The sequence below is a fragment of the Lithobates pipiens genome, unplaced genomic scaffold (assembly GCF_037356315.1).
Source record: "Lithobates pipiens isolate NorthernLeopardFrog02 unplaced genomic scaffold, aLitPip1_a1.2 Scaffold_30, whole genome shotgun sequence".
NCBI classification, from domain to species: domain Eukaryota; kingdom Metazoa; phylum Chordata; class Amphibia; order Anura; family Ranidae; genus Lithobates; species Lithobates pipiens.
Genome location: NW_027507791.1, coordinates 87,592,031 through 87,607,941, shown reverse-complemented (window position 1 = coordinate 87,607,941; position 15,911 = coordinate 87,592,031). Strand labels below are relative to the sequence as shown.

Here is a 15,911-nt window from a genome sequence, read left to right as displayed (position 1 = left end):
TTTATTTTTTTTTTAATTCATCCATTGACTTTGTTTTATAATATTAATTTGAATGCTATACATAACATACTAAATTTGGCACTTTATTTCAGGTATTCCAAGATCTGGGTACCACAGTACTCTCAGAGGCCATTAAGGGATATAATGTGTGTTTATTTGCCTATGGACAGACTGGCTCAGGGAAAACATACACCATGATGGGAACTCCGGTGAGTTATGGCAAATAATTCACAGTCCTTTTTAATGTTATTAGGGGTCACCTATAGGCAGGGCAGGACTTAGGGTGGTGGGGGCCCCTGGGCTTGAGTCACTTTCGGGCCCTACCTTCTATACATTACCATATTTATTGGCGTATAACACGTGCTGGCGTATAACACACACCCCAAACTTACATGTAAACGCCCATCAATGCAGCCTTATCCGTGTCCATCTGCAGCCACGTCCATCATCTGCAGCCTTGTCAGTGTAGTCTTATCATTTGCAGTCTTGAAGTTTAAAAATGTCGCCGCCAAGATACAGAGTCCTGTGTATCTCGGTGGCTCTCGGGTCCTCTTGGCGGCTCTCGGGTCCTCTTGGCGGCTCTCGGGGCTTCTCGCAGTCCCCAGCAGAGCCGAGAGTAGCCGAGTGTACTCGGCTCGGCTCACAGTCACGCCCAGTCCCTGTGTTATGTCCATCATAGGGCAGGACTGGGCGTGACTGTGAGCAGTGCCGAGTACCCAGGCCATGTATCTCGGCAGGGCCCCTTATTGGGCGGGGCCCATGGGCTTGAGCCCAGTCAAGCCCAATGGTAAGTCCTGCCCTGCCTATAGGACTATGCTCTGTGTATGAGAGAATTTTAGGAAGGGGCAGGGTCAGTTTTAGGATTATATATGTTATGTGTGAGAAGATTTTTTGAAGGGGTGGGGTCAGCTATAGGATAATTGTGTGAGTAATGCCGGCCATACACTTTTGAAAATCGTATCTAAGAATTTAATCTAAATCTGTTTTCCAGTCAAAATCTAAAATAAAAAATGTAGCTCCCGATTACAAGTCAGCCCCGCCCCCTGGCACCCGTGTCATTGGATTTGTTTGACAGCAGAAGGAGCCAATGGTTGTGCTGCTATCAATTTATCCAATAAAGAGCCAAGACAACGGGCATAGGGAAAGAGAGCGTCTCCGGTGGGGGGATATGGGTGAGTAAAACGGGGGATTGGGGGGGCCGGAAAGTGGCAGAAGTTTTTTTTTTTTTTCCCTTTAACCCCTTTAATTTTATTGAGACCTTAACCACTTACCTGGGGGACAATTTAGAAATTTTTCACATACATCTGCTCTAAAATTACTTAAACCCCTAAACATTATATATTTTCTGAAAGAAGAGGCCCTAGACCAGTGATGGCGAACCTTGGCACCCCAGATGTTTTGGAACTACATTTCCCATGATGCTCCACTACACTGCAGAGTGCATGAGCATCATGGGAAATGTAGTTCCAAAACATCTGGAGTGCCAAGGTTCGCCATCACTGCCCTAGACAATAAAATGGTGGCTTATGCAGTTTTTTTATGCCACCCTGTATTTGCACAGCCATTTATCAAATGCAACTTTATACACTAAAAATGGTTGTAAAAGTCATTTTTTTTTTTTTTTTACCTTAACGTATTCTAAAATCCTTTTGTGTAAGACCAGTATCTCCTGTCCCATTGGGAATCCCAATAGACCATCATAGAGCTACTCAAATACCGGAACCGATTTGATTGCCTCTATGATATAGGAACCCATAAGTAAATTGCGCCATTTTCAAAAATGAAAAGAATTTGATCACACTGATCTTGGTGTGATCAAATGCTTTTAAGGGCAGTGGATGGATCTGTGATCTTATACCCCAGAAAGAGTACCTGTCACATGCTTATTGCTTCCAGAAGTGTTGTTTACAGTCCTTGTGACAGCAATAAAAGTGATCCCAAAAAAATTTGCAAAGGCGAATGCACATGTACCGCACACACACAAACTATACACGCCTATAAAATGGAGACAAATGACAGTACCTAAAATGGCCTATAGGTGATACTTTAAAAGCCTTTACAGGTTGACAGTTTAGAGTTAAACATGAACCTTGGCACTAGAATTATTGATCTCTCTCTCTCTCCGCTATTTGGATGTGTGGTACAATCACCATTTACATATATGTGCTGGACCTATGAGCGCGTTTACATTTGAAGTTTATTTCTATCACAAGGGGTGAACACCACCCCTTGTGATAGTTTTGGGAAGTGATAGGTACCCTTTTATGGAAGGTTCTGGGGTCCATTATTAGTCACAGAAGAGATTAGGCTCCTCCATCTCCTCTGTGCGCAGCCAACTTGATTACTTACAACTGCTCAGATCACTTTCTTTATTGTACATCATGGGACACAGAGCCTTAAGTAATTACTTAATGGGTTATAGGCTACCTTGACACTGGTGTTGACACTGGTAAACCCAGTCAAGGAAGATTACTCCTCCTTCCAGGAGCACATCGGTTTTTTTCCACCAGTGTCTAAAGGTGTTGGCCATGAGTGAAGATGTACTCTGAGGAGCTCCAGAAGGAATCCATGCTGGATTTAAATAGCCTCCATAGACCAGACCCATCCAGTGCCATTGAGGCCTAAAACGATGGTACCTGGGGCCTCGTAACCTGAAACACAAGGTTTTGCCTGTAATGCCTGTTTGTAGGGCTGGACCCCAGGAACCCAGGGATTAGGTCTTGTTACATTACCTAAACTTCCTGATGGGGTGCTTTACAGGTTCAGGGCAGTTGGAACCCCGTTTTAGGGACCCAGTCCCTGCAGGTTTGTTATGCAGCCTGCCGTGATGGGTGAAGGTTGGATTGTTTGTTAATTCAGCAAATCCGAGGATAAGTTAAGGGAAGAAACTTGGGTATTAAAAATATCTATGTATGTATTCCATTAGGGAAAATTTTTTGTCATGCCTTAAATTTCCACTAGAGGGAGTCTATGCACATACCTTACTCTGTTGTCTTCACTATAAGCTCAGCCCATGTGTGATTGCAGCAGCGTGCAGAGGGAGACTTCTACAAGGTAAGAGAAAGCTGCAAAAGTGTTTCCTTCTCCCTTATGGGACCAGACGGTTAGGAGGACAGCAGTGCTGTCCCCCTAACCCGCACACCAGCGCGGGAACATTTTAAAAGTAGAAAGGGGCAGATTTTTTCTTGGAGGGGTCGGGGCCTGAGCGCAATGCCTTGAACTTCCATGAGGAAACAAGTAGCCTGCAACACAAGGACATGAGCTGTGAGATATGTGAGGGTTGCAAACTTGCATTCCTGCTACAGGAACAACACATTTTTCCCAGCACTAGGCTGAATTTTATAGCTGCTTTAAATGTCATGACTATTTTCAGCTATTAAGTGCAATTTGTATAGTGCCTCTGTTTTTGTACTTAGGACTATGCCTACCAAAAAAAGACACCACATAAAGGTTTCGCCCCCAGGCGCTAGGATCCCGAGTCACATTTCCATGCTGTCATTCTTGCCTGAATTACCAGTTATGGCAAGCCAGGTTGAGCCAATTGGAACAAATTGATGGTGCAACTGCTGCTCACATCTCAGCCCCTGTATATGTGACTGAAGATGTCCTTTCCTCCTCCCTGCAGGGTCTGGAAGAAATATTAGCGGCTTTAATTGCATCCTCCGTTCAAATGGATAGGAAGCGTGCTAGATCCATGAGGTATTACCCTCAGTCGATGAGGAGGAAGAACAAACCAATGATGATTCCTCTGCGGAGGAAACAACGGTAGATGAGGCTTTTCTTCAGCCTCAAATCTGAGAAATTGCTGATACAATCTCTTACAGAGATGGTTCATTCTATTTTCATGCTACCCCAACAGAGTCTCCTGAAAGTTCAGTTTCTTCCTTGGGTTCCTTAAAACCCTTTCAACCTTTGCATGCGTTTCCTGCACATGCATTACTAGTACAGCTTATTTTTCCTGAGTGGGATCACCCGGATAAACATTTTCTCCCTCCTAAGAAAAGAAAATTGCAATTCCCTATCCCCTGGAGGAGAAATTCTCCAAAAGATGGAAAATACCAGCAGTTGATGCTGTGATTTCCAATGTGGATAAAGGCCTAACTAACAGTAGACAATGCTTAAGGATCCAACAGATAAGGCGTTGGAATCCTTGTTAAAATCTTTTTTTCCATGGCAGGTGCCATTAATCAGTCTGCAGTCGCTGCAATAAGCATCTGCCAATCCCCAAAGGACCAATTTAACCACTTTCAGACCGGACCATTTTGCTGGTAAATGACCAGAGGTCTTTTTACACTTTGGCACTGCGCTGCTTTAACTGGTAATTGCGCGGACATGCAATGTTGTACCCAAACGAAATTTGCGTCCTTTTCTTCCCACAAATAGAGCTTTCTTTTAAAGGTATTTGACCGACTCTGCGATTTTTATTTTTTGCGATATAAACGTAAAAAGACCGCAAATTTTGAAAAAAAATGATATTTTCTACTTTTTGTTATTAGAAAAATCCAATAAACTCAATTATAGTCATACATTTAGGCCAAAATGTATTCAGCCACATGTCTTTGGTAAAAAAAAAGTCAATAATTGTATATTTATTGGTTTGCGCAAAAGTTGTCACATCTACAAACTAAGGTACATTTTCTGGAATTTACGCAGCTTTTAGTTTATGACTGCCTATCTCATTTCTTGAGGTGCTAAAATGGCAGGGCAGTACAAAACCCCCCCAAATGACCCCATTTTGGAAAGTAGACACCCTAAGGAAATTGATAAGAGGCATGTTGAGCCCATTGAATATTTTATTTTTTTGCCGCAAGCGATTGAATAATGACAAAAAAAAAAATTTTTTTTTTTTTTTACACAAAGTTGTCACTAAATGATATATTGCTCACACATGCCATGGTTATATGTGGAATTGTACCCCAAAATACATTTTGCTGCTTCTCCTGAGTACGGGGATACCACATGTGGTCGACTTTTTGGAAGCCTAGCCGCGTACGGGGCCCCGAAAGCCAAGCACCGCCTTCAGGATTTCTAAGGGCATACATATGTCATTTTACTCCTCACTACCTATCACAGTTTTGAAGGCCATAAAATGCCAAGATGGCACAAAACCCCCACAAATGACCCCATTTTAGAAAGTAGACACCCCAAGCTATTTGCTGAGAGGCATGTTGAGTCCATGGAATATTTTATATTTTGCCACAAGTTGCGGGAAAATTACAAACTTTATAAATTTTTCACAAAGTTGTCACTAAATGATATATTGCTCACACATGCTATGGGCATATGTGAAATTACACCCCAAAATAAATTCTGCTGCTTCTCCTGAGTACGGGGATACCACATATGTGGGATTTTTTGGGAGCCTAGCCGCGTACGGGGCCCCGAAATCCAAGCACCGCCTTCAGGCTTTCTAAGGGCGTAAATTTTTAATTTCACGCCTCACTACCTATTACAGTTTTGAAGGCCATAAAATGCCAAGATGGCACAAAACCCCCCCAAATGACCCCATTTTAGAAAGTAGACACCCCAAGCTATTTGCTGAGAGGCATGTTGAGTCCATGAAATATTTTATATTTTGCCGCAAGTTGCGGGAAAATTACAAACTTTTTTATTTTATTTTTTTTTTTCACAAAGTTGTCACTAAATGATATATTGCTCACGCATGCCATGGGCATATGTGAAATGACACCCCAAAATAAATTCTGCTGCTTCTCCTGAGTATGGGGATACCACATATGTGGGACTTTTTGGGAGCCTAGCTGCGTACGGGGCCCCGAAAGCCAAGAACCGCCTTCAGGCTTTCTAAGGGCGTACATTTTTGATTTCACGCCTCACTACCTATTACAGTTTTGAAGGCCATAAAATGCCAAGATGGCACAAAACCCCCACAAATGACCCCATTTTAGAAAGTAGACACCCCAAGCTATTTGCTGAGAGGCATGTTGAGTCCATGGAATATTTTATATTTTGCCACAAGTTGCGGGAAAATTACAAACTTTTATTTTTTTTTATTTTTTTTTTCACAAAGTTGTCACTAAATGATATATTGCTCACACATGCCAGGGGCATATGTGAAATGACACCCCAAAATAAATTCTGCTGCTTCTCCTGAGTACGGGGATACCACATGTGTGGGACTTTTTGGGAGCCTAGTCGCGTACGGGGCCCCGAAAACCAAGAACCGCCTTCAGGATTTCTAAGGGTGTAAATTTTTGATTTTACACCTCACTACCTATCACAGTTTTGAAGGCCATAAAATGCCAAAATAGCACAAAACCCCCCAAAATGACCCCATTTTGGAAAGTAGACACCCCAAGCTATTTGCCGAGAGGCATGGTGAGTATTTTGCAGCTCTCATTTGTTTTTGAAAATGAAGAAAAAAAAAATAATGTATATTTTTTTTCTTTTTTTCAATTTTCAAAACTTTGTGACAAAAATGAAGGTCTGCAAAATACTAACCATACCTCTCGGCAAATAGCTTGGGGTGTCTCCTTTCCAAAATGGGGTCACTTGGGGGGATTTTGTGCTATCTGGGCATTCCATGGCCTCCGAAACTGTGATAGGCAGTGAGGAATGAAATCTAAAATTTACACCCTTAGAAATCCTGAAGGTGGTGCTTGGATTTTGGGGTACCGTACGCGGTTAGGCTCCCAAAAGGTCTCACACTTGTGGTATCCCCGTACTCAGGAGAAGCAACAGAATGTATTTTGGGGTGTAATTTTACATATAACCATGGCATGTTTGAGCAATATATCATTTAATGACAACTTTGTGCAAAAAAAAAAATAAAAAAAAATAATAATGTATTTTTTCCACAACTTTTGTCAAAATATAAAATATTCCATGGACTCGACATGCCTCTCAGCAAATAGCTTGGGGTGTCTACTTTCTAAAATGGGGTCATTTGGGGAGGTTTTGAACTGTCCTGGCATTTTATGCACAACATTTAGAAGCTTATGTCACACATCACCCACTCTTCTAACCACTTGAAGAAAAAGCCCTTTCTGACACTTTTTGTTTACATGAAAAAATATTTTTTTTTGCAAGAAAATTACTTTGAACCCCCAAACATGAAGTGTTTTTTTAAAGCAAAAGCCCTACCGATTAAAATGGTGGGTGTTTCATTTTTTTTTTCACACGGTATTTGCGCAGCGATTTTTCAAACGCATTTTTTGGGGAAAAAACACACTTTTTTTTATTTTAATGCACTAAAAATCACTATATTGCCCAAATGTTTGATGAAATAAAAAATATGATCTTAGGCCGAGTACATGGATACCAAACATGACATGCTTTAAAATTGCGCAGAAACGTGCAGCGGCGACAAACTACGTACATTTTTAAAAGCCTTTAAATGCCTTTACAGGTGACCACTTTAGATTTACGGAGGAGGTCTACTGCTAAAATTAGTACCCTCGATCTGACCTTCGTGGTGATACCTCGCATGCATGGTGCAATTGCTGTTTACATATGCCACCAGACCAACGCTTGCGTTCCACGTTGCGCCTTAGCAGGGGGGGACAGGGGTGTTTTTTTTTTTTTTTTTTTTTTTTTTATTATTTATTTTGCTTTTTTATTTTATTTTTAAACTGTTCCTTTCATTTATATATATTTTTTTTATGATTTTTATTGTTATCTCAGGGAATGTAAATATCCCCTATGATTGCAATAGGTAGTGACAGGTACTCTTTTTTTAAAAAAATTAGGGTCTATCAGACCCTAGATCTCTCCTCTGTCCTCAAAGCATCTGACCACACCAAGATCGGTGTGATAAAATGCTTTCCCAATTTCCCAATGGCGCTGTTTACATCCCGCAAAATCTAAGTCATGAAATGCTCGTAGCTTCCGGTGTCTTAGGCCATAGAGATGATTGGAGCCATTCTGGTCTCTGATCAGCTCTATGGTCAGCTGGCGGAACCACCGACTGCATTCTCAGGTTCCCTGTTGGGACAGGAGAGCCTGAGAAAACCATGGAAGATGGTGCGGGGGGGGGGGGACATTCCCTCCCACTGCTTGTAAAAGTAGTCTAGAGGCTAATTAGCCGCTAGGATTGCTTTTACATAAAAGCCGACCGCTGGCTGAAAAGAATGATACCAAGATGATACCTAAACCTGCAGGCATCATTCTGGTATAAGCACTCAAAGTCCCGCAACATACCAGTATGTTGCTGGAACTGGTTGGGCATATATTGTAATTTTTCTTTCATGCAGCCTGTGGGCTGAACGAAAAAAAAATATTGATCGGTGGGTATGCCCACCATTAGATACCACCCTTCATCCACCCACTTTCTAATGGTGGGCATACATGCACCATTTATATAAGCCGAAGCATGGGGGCATCCTCCCGCAAAAGGTAGGAGCAGATCGCTCCTCCACCCCTTATGCCCCCATGCTTCGGCATATATGCTCTTTTTTAACTGTGGTGGTGAAATCACCCCCGACAGTGCTGGAGTCGCGGCTTTATGTATCATGGGAGCAAACGCTGTTGCTGTCAAGATAAATAAATCCGCTCTGCAGCAGAATGGCGTACCTGCTAAGCAAATGATGGTTAACAATAAAACAAAGTAACATTACAGTATAACAGTAGGACTTACCATACCTGCAAAGCAAATACAAAAAAAAATCGCAAAAAATAACACATTTAACACAATCTGTGCCTAAACTATATATATGCCGAAGCATTGGGGGCATCCTCCCGCAAAAGGTAGGAGCAGATCGCTCCTCCACCCCGTATGCCCCCATGCTTCGGCATATATGCTCTTTTTTAACTGTGGTGGTGAAATCACCTCCGACAGCGCTGGAGTCGTGGCTTTACGTATCGTGGGAGCAAACGCTGTTGCTGTCAAGATAAATAAATCCACGCTACAGCTGAATGGCGTACCTGAAAACAAAAAATGGTTAACAATAAAACATTGCAGAATAGAATACAGTACAAAGGAGCAGAACAATAGAGAGAGAATAGAGAGAGAGAGAACAATAAAACGACAACTATTTTTGGTTTTTTTATTTTATATTTTTTTTGGTTTTTTTACTTTTTTTTTTTTTTTTCCAGCGGTTTGGGTCTCTCAAAATGCGATGGCATCTTGGGAGACCCTGTGAACGTGTGCCTTGCCTGTGCAATGCTGTACCCTACGCTAATACTCAACTAGTGAATGGTAGCGTTCAAAACACTCACCCTGACAAAGACCAGGCTGGTCAGGACAGCGGGGACAATAAGAACGGGTGTCACGCCTAAATCCGCGCTTTCTGCAGACACGACATTTTCTTTGGGGGGCTCGTTGGGTAGGGGTACTCGGGATGACATAAGAATAATGCCTCTCATGCAGCCGGCTTACTGCATCTGGTAGGGGAAGGTGAGGTGGAGCACCGCCTGGATACAGAAGGGCTCTGACGATATCCTCCTGGAATTTGAGGAAGGATCCAGTCCGTCCTGAAGCTTTGTGTAGTACATAAGCATTCAGTATAGCCAATTGGAATAAATAAACAGACACTTTTTTGTACCAGCGTCTGGCCTTACGGGCAACTAGATACGGCGCCAACAACTGGTCATTGAGGTCCACCCCTCCCATGTTAAGGTTATATTTGTGGACACAGAGGGGTTTCTCCACAATACCAGTCGCCGTAGGAATTTGGACCGTTGTGTCTGCATGAAGGGAGGTAAGAACGAAAACATTCTTATTATCCCTCCACTTCATAGCGAGCAAATTATTACTGCGCAAGCAGGCTCTCTCCCCCAGCCTAAGACGGGACCCTACAAGCCGCTGGGGAAAGCCCCGGCGATTAGGTCGCACGGTGCCACATGCTCCAATCTGCTGATCAAACAAGTGACTAAACAGTGGCACGCTTGTGTAATAATTGTCCACGTACAAGTGGTACCCCTTTCCGAATAAGGGTGACACCATGTCCCACACTATCTTGCCAGCGCTTCCTATGTAGTCAGGGCAGTTCTCCGGCTCTACGTGACTATCTTTACCCTCATAAACCATGAAACTACGTGTATAGCCTGTGGCCCTGTCACAGAGCTTATACATCTTGACCCCGTATCTGGAACGCTTGTTGGGGACGTATTGTTTGAATGACAAGCGACCAGAAAACTTAATCAGGGACTCATCAACGCAGACAACTTGATCGGGAGTAAACAAGTCTGCAAAACGTTGGTTGAAGTGGTTTATGAGGGGCCGAATTTTGTAGAGCCGATCGTACTCAGGGTCTCCACGAGGACGACAGAGTTCATTTCGCTGAAGTGCATGAACCGCAAAATCATCTCGTATCGTGCCCTGGACATGGAAGCAGAGAACACGCGCATATGGTGAATTGGGTCAATGGACCAATATGACCGCAACTCACTCTTTTTGGTTATGCCCATGTTGAGGGACAGGCCCAGAAAGATTTTAAATTCGGAAACCGTAACTGGTTTCCATTGTCTGGCAACGGCGGACTGGGGAATAGTGGCGATGTGTTGAGCAGCGTACAAATTGGTTTGGTCCACAATAGATCTATAGAGATCTTCGGTGAAAAACAGTGAGTAAAAGTCAAGTGTCGTAAAATCAACTGTTTCCACGTTAATGCCAGGTTGGCCAGTGAATGGGGGAAGTACGGGTTCTGCAGAAGTGGTGGGCACCCAAATAGGATTGGCGAATTCTGCAGGAAGGGCACTATGGGTACAACGGGCCTGTCTTTGTCTTCTTCTTGGTGGCAGCGGGACACTACTTGTGCTTGCCACCTCGCCAGCTTGAACTGCACTTATGGGACTCGCCACGTCACCACGTGTTACTGCAGTGCTGGATGTAGGTCCAGGGTGTACTAGGCCGCTGGTGCTTGCCAGTTCACCAGAAGGTTGAGCGGCTCTAGTACGTCTCTGCTCCATACGAGTGACCTGCGGTTCCTGCACCTCAACAACAGAATACATACGGGATTGGGCACACCTGTTCTTAGCAGCGGCCTCATCTCCGTCGTCAGAGCTATCTGTCATGGAGCCGCTGTCCTCTACAGGATCGTATTCTGAGCCTGAATCTGACAGATGAGTGACGTCCTCTTCACTATCTGTCATGCTCAGAAACGTGTAGGCCTGTTCACTAGTGTACCTTCGCTTTGCCATTTTGGGCTCTAAATTTAGGGGTACACTAGTGAGACTCACAGGTAAAAAAGCACCTAGCCTGTCAGCGACTGTTTCAAAACGCTACAAAAAAAACTGTTAGCGATCGCAGGGATCAAGCCTGACTCTGCGAACGCTGCAGTTATGTGTGTTGTGTTTTGTAAGTGACAGTGATCGATCGATACTGCACTTGGGTGGGCTGGGCTGGGCTTGGCGGAGGGGCTAAACGCAGGTGCTAGCAGGTATCTGGGCTGATCCCGCTAACAATGCGTTTTGGGAAACCTAAAATGCAGGCAACGCTAATATAGATCTGATCAGATACTATATTACTAAGGGAGGTGTATGCTTTGCGCGTGGGTGTTAGCGGTACTGGCACTAACCTGACGCTGGGGCGACGCAGGCCTTATCTGACCCTCAAATTTATATCACCCGCCGGGTGATCAGGGGGGTTAAACCTTTATTAGGTAATAAATGGCGGGTGCCCTGAAACAAAAAAAAATAACTAACCAACCAGCGTCACCTGTAACAGTTATATGGTGATCACTGGTGAAAGGGTTAACTGGGGGGCAATCAGGGGGCTATGCGGTAGTATATGGGGGTCCCTGACGCTATAAAAAGCTGCGGCGAACCCAAATACTTACCTGCCTAACTAGCGTCACCTGTGACACTAATACAGCGATCAGAAAAACGATCGCTTATTAGTGACACTGGCGACGGGGGGTGATCACGGGGTTAAACCTTTATTGGGGGGGTTAGGGGGGCACCCTAGAGCTAAAGGGGGCTAACCCTAACTGCCCTAACAGTTATTACAGTCACAAATGACACCAATGCAAAAAAAAAAAAAAAAAAAATATGCACTTGGTGTCACTGTGACTGGGGGGGCAGGGGTGATTGGGGGGTGATCGGGGGGTGAAAAGTGTGCCTGGAGTGTTCTACTGTTAGTGTAGTGTTAGGTGCAACTCACCAATCCTCTCTCCTCCGTGCCGGAACGAAAAAGACCGACACGAGGGGAGATTCCTTCACTTCCTCTCCTGTGTTTACATTACAGGAGAGGAATTGATGTCACGCTGCCATTTCATTCGTCGGGAGCGATCGCGAGGGGGTGGCCATGAATGGATGGCCGTCCCCTCGTCCGGGATCGCTCCCGAACGAATACCGACCGCCGCAGGCACTGGGCGGGGGCCCGATCGGGCCCCCGACCCGCGGGAAGGCAAGGACGTACATGTAAGCCCTTATGCCTGCCCGTGCCATTCTGTCGACGTACATCGTCGTGCGGCGGTCGGCAAGTGGTTAAACAGGCCCTTAGAGAGCTTCCTGCACAACAAAATCGGGATTTGGCTGAACTACCTATTTACTAGGGCGTCCCACCTTACGCTTATGCTTGTGCATATGCGTATAATCCCATGTTTTAAAATAAAAAATAAAATAAAAAAAATTTGGTCAGCTGAAGCACCATGTAAAAATCTCCTAACTGGCCTCCCTTTTCATGGGGACCGACTATTTGGAGAAAACTTGGACAAATATATCCAAACAATTTCTAATGGGAAAAGTACTCTTTTGGCAGTCAAAAGAAAGTATAAACGCCCTTCATTTAAATGGGCTCTTAACCTTACGCTAGGGACTACCGCCTCTAGGCAGGGGCGACGGCCCCTGCTACCACACTCTAGAGGAAAATCTGAGACGACCCAGGCTCAAAAGAGGTCGGAAACCTGCAAAGCAGAATCTTGGAGGGGGGGGGTGACTTCTGCAGTTTTCAGAAGTCTGGAAAGCAAGAAATTCAGGACAGATGGGTTACCTCCACGGTAACGCTGGGGTACAAGCAAGCATTTCGGGACTTTCTACCATCTTGCTTCTTGAGGTCAAGCATTCCCAAAGATCCAGAGACAGGCAATCTCTGTTTAAAGCACTAGACTGATTAATATCTCAAGGGGTGATCATACAGATCCCCACAAAGGAGCAAGGTCTGGGGGCTTTTATTCAAATCTTTTCATGATACCAAAACCAAATGGAGGCGTCAGACCCATTCTAGATCTAAGAAATATAAATCGGTTCCTGAAGATCCGCTCCTTTCGCATGGAGACGATCAGGTCAGTAGTCAATCAACATCAGGGATGCATATCTGCATGTCCCTATATTTCACGCTCATCAAATGTTTCTGCGGTTCGAGTTAGAACAGCAGCATTTTCAACTTGTAGCCTTGCCCTTCGGGCTAGCCACAGCACCCCAGGTGTTCACCAAAGTGCTGGCCCCACCTCTAGCCAGGTTAAGGGCACAGGGCATAACAGTCGTAGCATACCTACACAATCTATTACTAATAGATCAGTCGGTGGCTCATCTGGAGCAAAGCGTACGCACTACAACCAACTATCTGAAAAGTTGGGTTGGATTCTTAACCTAGAGAAATCCTCCTTAAATACTGCTAAAAAAGCTGGAGTACTTGGGTCTGATCATAGACACAGCCCAGGAAAAGGTGTTCTTGTCTCAGGCAAAAATCAACTCCGTAAGAGAGTTGGTACAGATGGTCAGGTCAAATGGCAATCCCTCCATTCCCCTGATGAAGTCACGTGGTGTGGTGTGACGTCACGCGTAGGGACAGGAAGGACGCTGACTGTGGATGCACTTTCTGCTGATTACTAGAAAAAGGCTTTGTCTATATTAATGTGTGAGTACCCTGTGTATGAAAATTTTTAATAAATGCTATTTGTGAAATACTACACTATGGTATTCCCTCTCTATTAATCTATTGGGTCCTCTGGAGCAATAAGAATAAAATTTAAAGGAGAAGGTGACCGAATTTACCAGGCGAGAAGACATATAAAGAAATCTATATACCTTTATGTGAATCCCTCCTTGCTATAGGTAAGGGGCCACTGCCCACTAAAGTGTGATCACAGCGGTATTAAGCACTGGGAAATCCACACCTCAGTTGAATTTGCACAAGTTTGCACAAAGCACTTGCACTTAAAGGAGACCGTTGTTTATTTATGGACTTGAATATTTATATCTTTTTCTTTTTTTTCTTTTTGATGGATTTCAATATGAATATTTAATCTATAGAGGCCGGATTCATTATGATATAACGTATGTTACACTAGGCTCTGTAGTGCGTTTACTACTATATATATTTTTTGTTTAATTCTAAAGTTTATTTCCATGTGATCAGGAGAGGGTACCCTCTTTTTTGTCTTGGTATACTTTCTTATTTTCTTGTATATCATTTGTTTATTATTAGGGTGGTTCACTTATATCACCTCTGGAGAGTGTTTACTTTTTACTTTTTTACAAGAGTGTCCCGAAGCCTCACTTGATGGTTACTAACCCAGAATCTGCTGAAAGGAAAATCCTTCCGACTAGTCATCTGGAAAGTGATAATGACGGATGCCAGCCTTTCAGGCTGAGGAGCAGTACAAGAAAAGACAACTGTCCAGGGACAGTGGTCAAAAAACTGAAAAGAACCTTGTCCATCAATATCCTAGCGATTCGGGCAGTACGTCTGGCTTTAAAGACCTGGACTTTCAGGTTACGGGATTGTCCTGTTGGTTTAATCTGACAATGCCACAGCTGTGGCCTATATCAATCACCAAGGGGGCACCGAAAGTCTCTCAGTGCAGAGAGAGCAATCTTCTGTGCCTATCGGCAGTCTTCATTCCAGAAGTAGAGAATTGGCAGGCAGACTACTTGAGTAGCCACCAGTTATTCGCTGCGGAATGGTCTCTTCACCCCGACATATTTTGGGCTATTTACCAAGGATGGGGGACTCGGGACATAGATCTTCAACTTCCTGGTTTAGCATGAAGTTAGCCAACTTTGTGGCCAGAACAAGGGATCCATTTGCATGCCGAATGAATGCGTTGGTGACCCCATGGGATCAGTTCTCACTGACCTATGCATTCCCCCCTATTTAGTTGCTGCCTCGACTTCTTTGCAGGATCAAGCTGGAAAGAAAGCTGGTAATTCTGGTGGCACCAGCATGGTCCAGAAGGTCATGGTATGCAGAAATCGTAAAGATGGCAGTGGAAGACCTATGGTCCCTCCTACTATGGCCAGATCTGCTCCCACAGGGACCGATATTCCAACCTACCTTACGGTCTCTAAATTTAACAGCTTGGCTATTAAAACCACATTCTGAAGAAACCTGGGCTTTCCGGGTCAGTTATCTCTACCCTGGTTAATGTAAGGAAGCCAGCTTCGAAAAACTATAGTCTGGAGGGCTTATGTTTCCTGGTGTGAATCCAAGGGTTGGCACCCTCTGAGATATATATCATGGGCAGAAATTCTTGCCTTTCTACAAATAGGGGTAGAAATGAAATTGGCCTTGAGTACTATTAAAGGCCGAGTCTCAGCTTTATCAGTCTTATTTCAAAAGTCCATTTGCTTTTCATTCTGTAGTCCGGGGTTTTATACAGGGGGTGACGTGGCTTATTACACCTGTCAAACCTCCCTTGAACCCTTGGACAACATATTCCCCTAGTCCTTCTGACAAGGAAGTTGGTATATTTGTTTGCTATAGCCTCAGCAAGGAGGGTTTCGGAATTGGCTGCTCTTTCTTGTAAAGAGCCATATTTGAGTTGTCATGGGGACAGTGTGGTGTTATGCCCTCGTCCAGACTTTTTATCAAAAATGGTTTCAGGTTTCACCTGAACCAAGATATTGTCCTGTCATAGTTTTTTTCCAAAACCATGTTCCTGGGAAGAAGAATCACTACATTGTCTTGATTTGGTGAGAGCAGTGAAGATCTGTTTTTAGTCAACTACTTAGATTCGTAAGACTGATGTCTTATTTTGCCAGAGAGTCCTAAGAAAGGACAGGCAGTGTCA

The 15,911-nt window shown here is 44.0% G+C and overlaps 1 protein-coding gene across 1 annotated transcript in view; it reads left to right on the top strand.

Moving 5' to 3' along the window:
* Positions 1-15,911, top strand: part of STARD9 (StAR related lipid transfer domain containing 9) — a 314,211-nt gene that overhangs the window by 125,963 nt on the left and 172,337 nt on the right. The window contains exon 4 of the mRNA XM_077464565.1: positions 93-209. Within this exon, the coding sequence (XP_077320691.1) occupies positions 93-209 (117 nt within the window). The remainder of the gene's footprint in view (positions 1-92; positions 210-15,911) is intronic.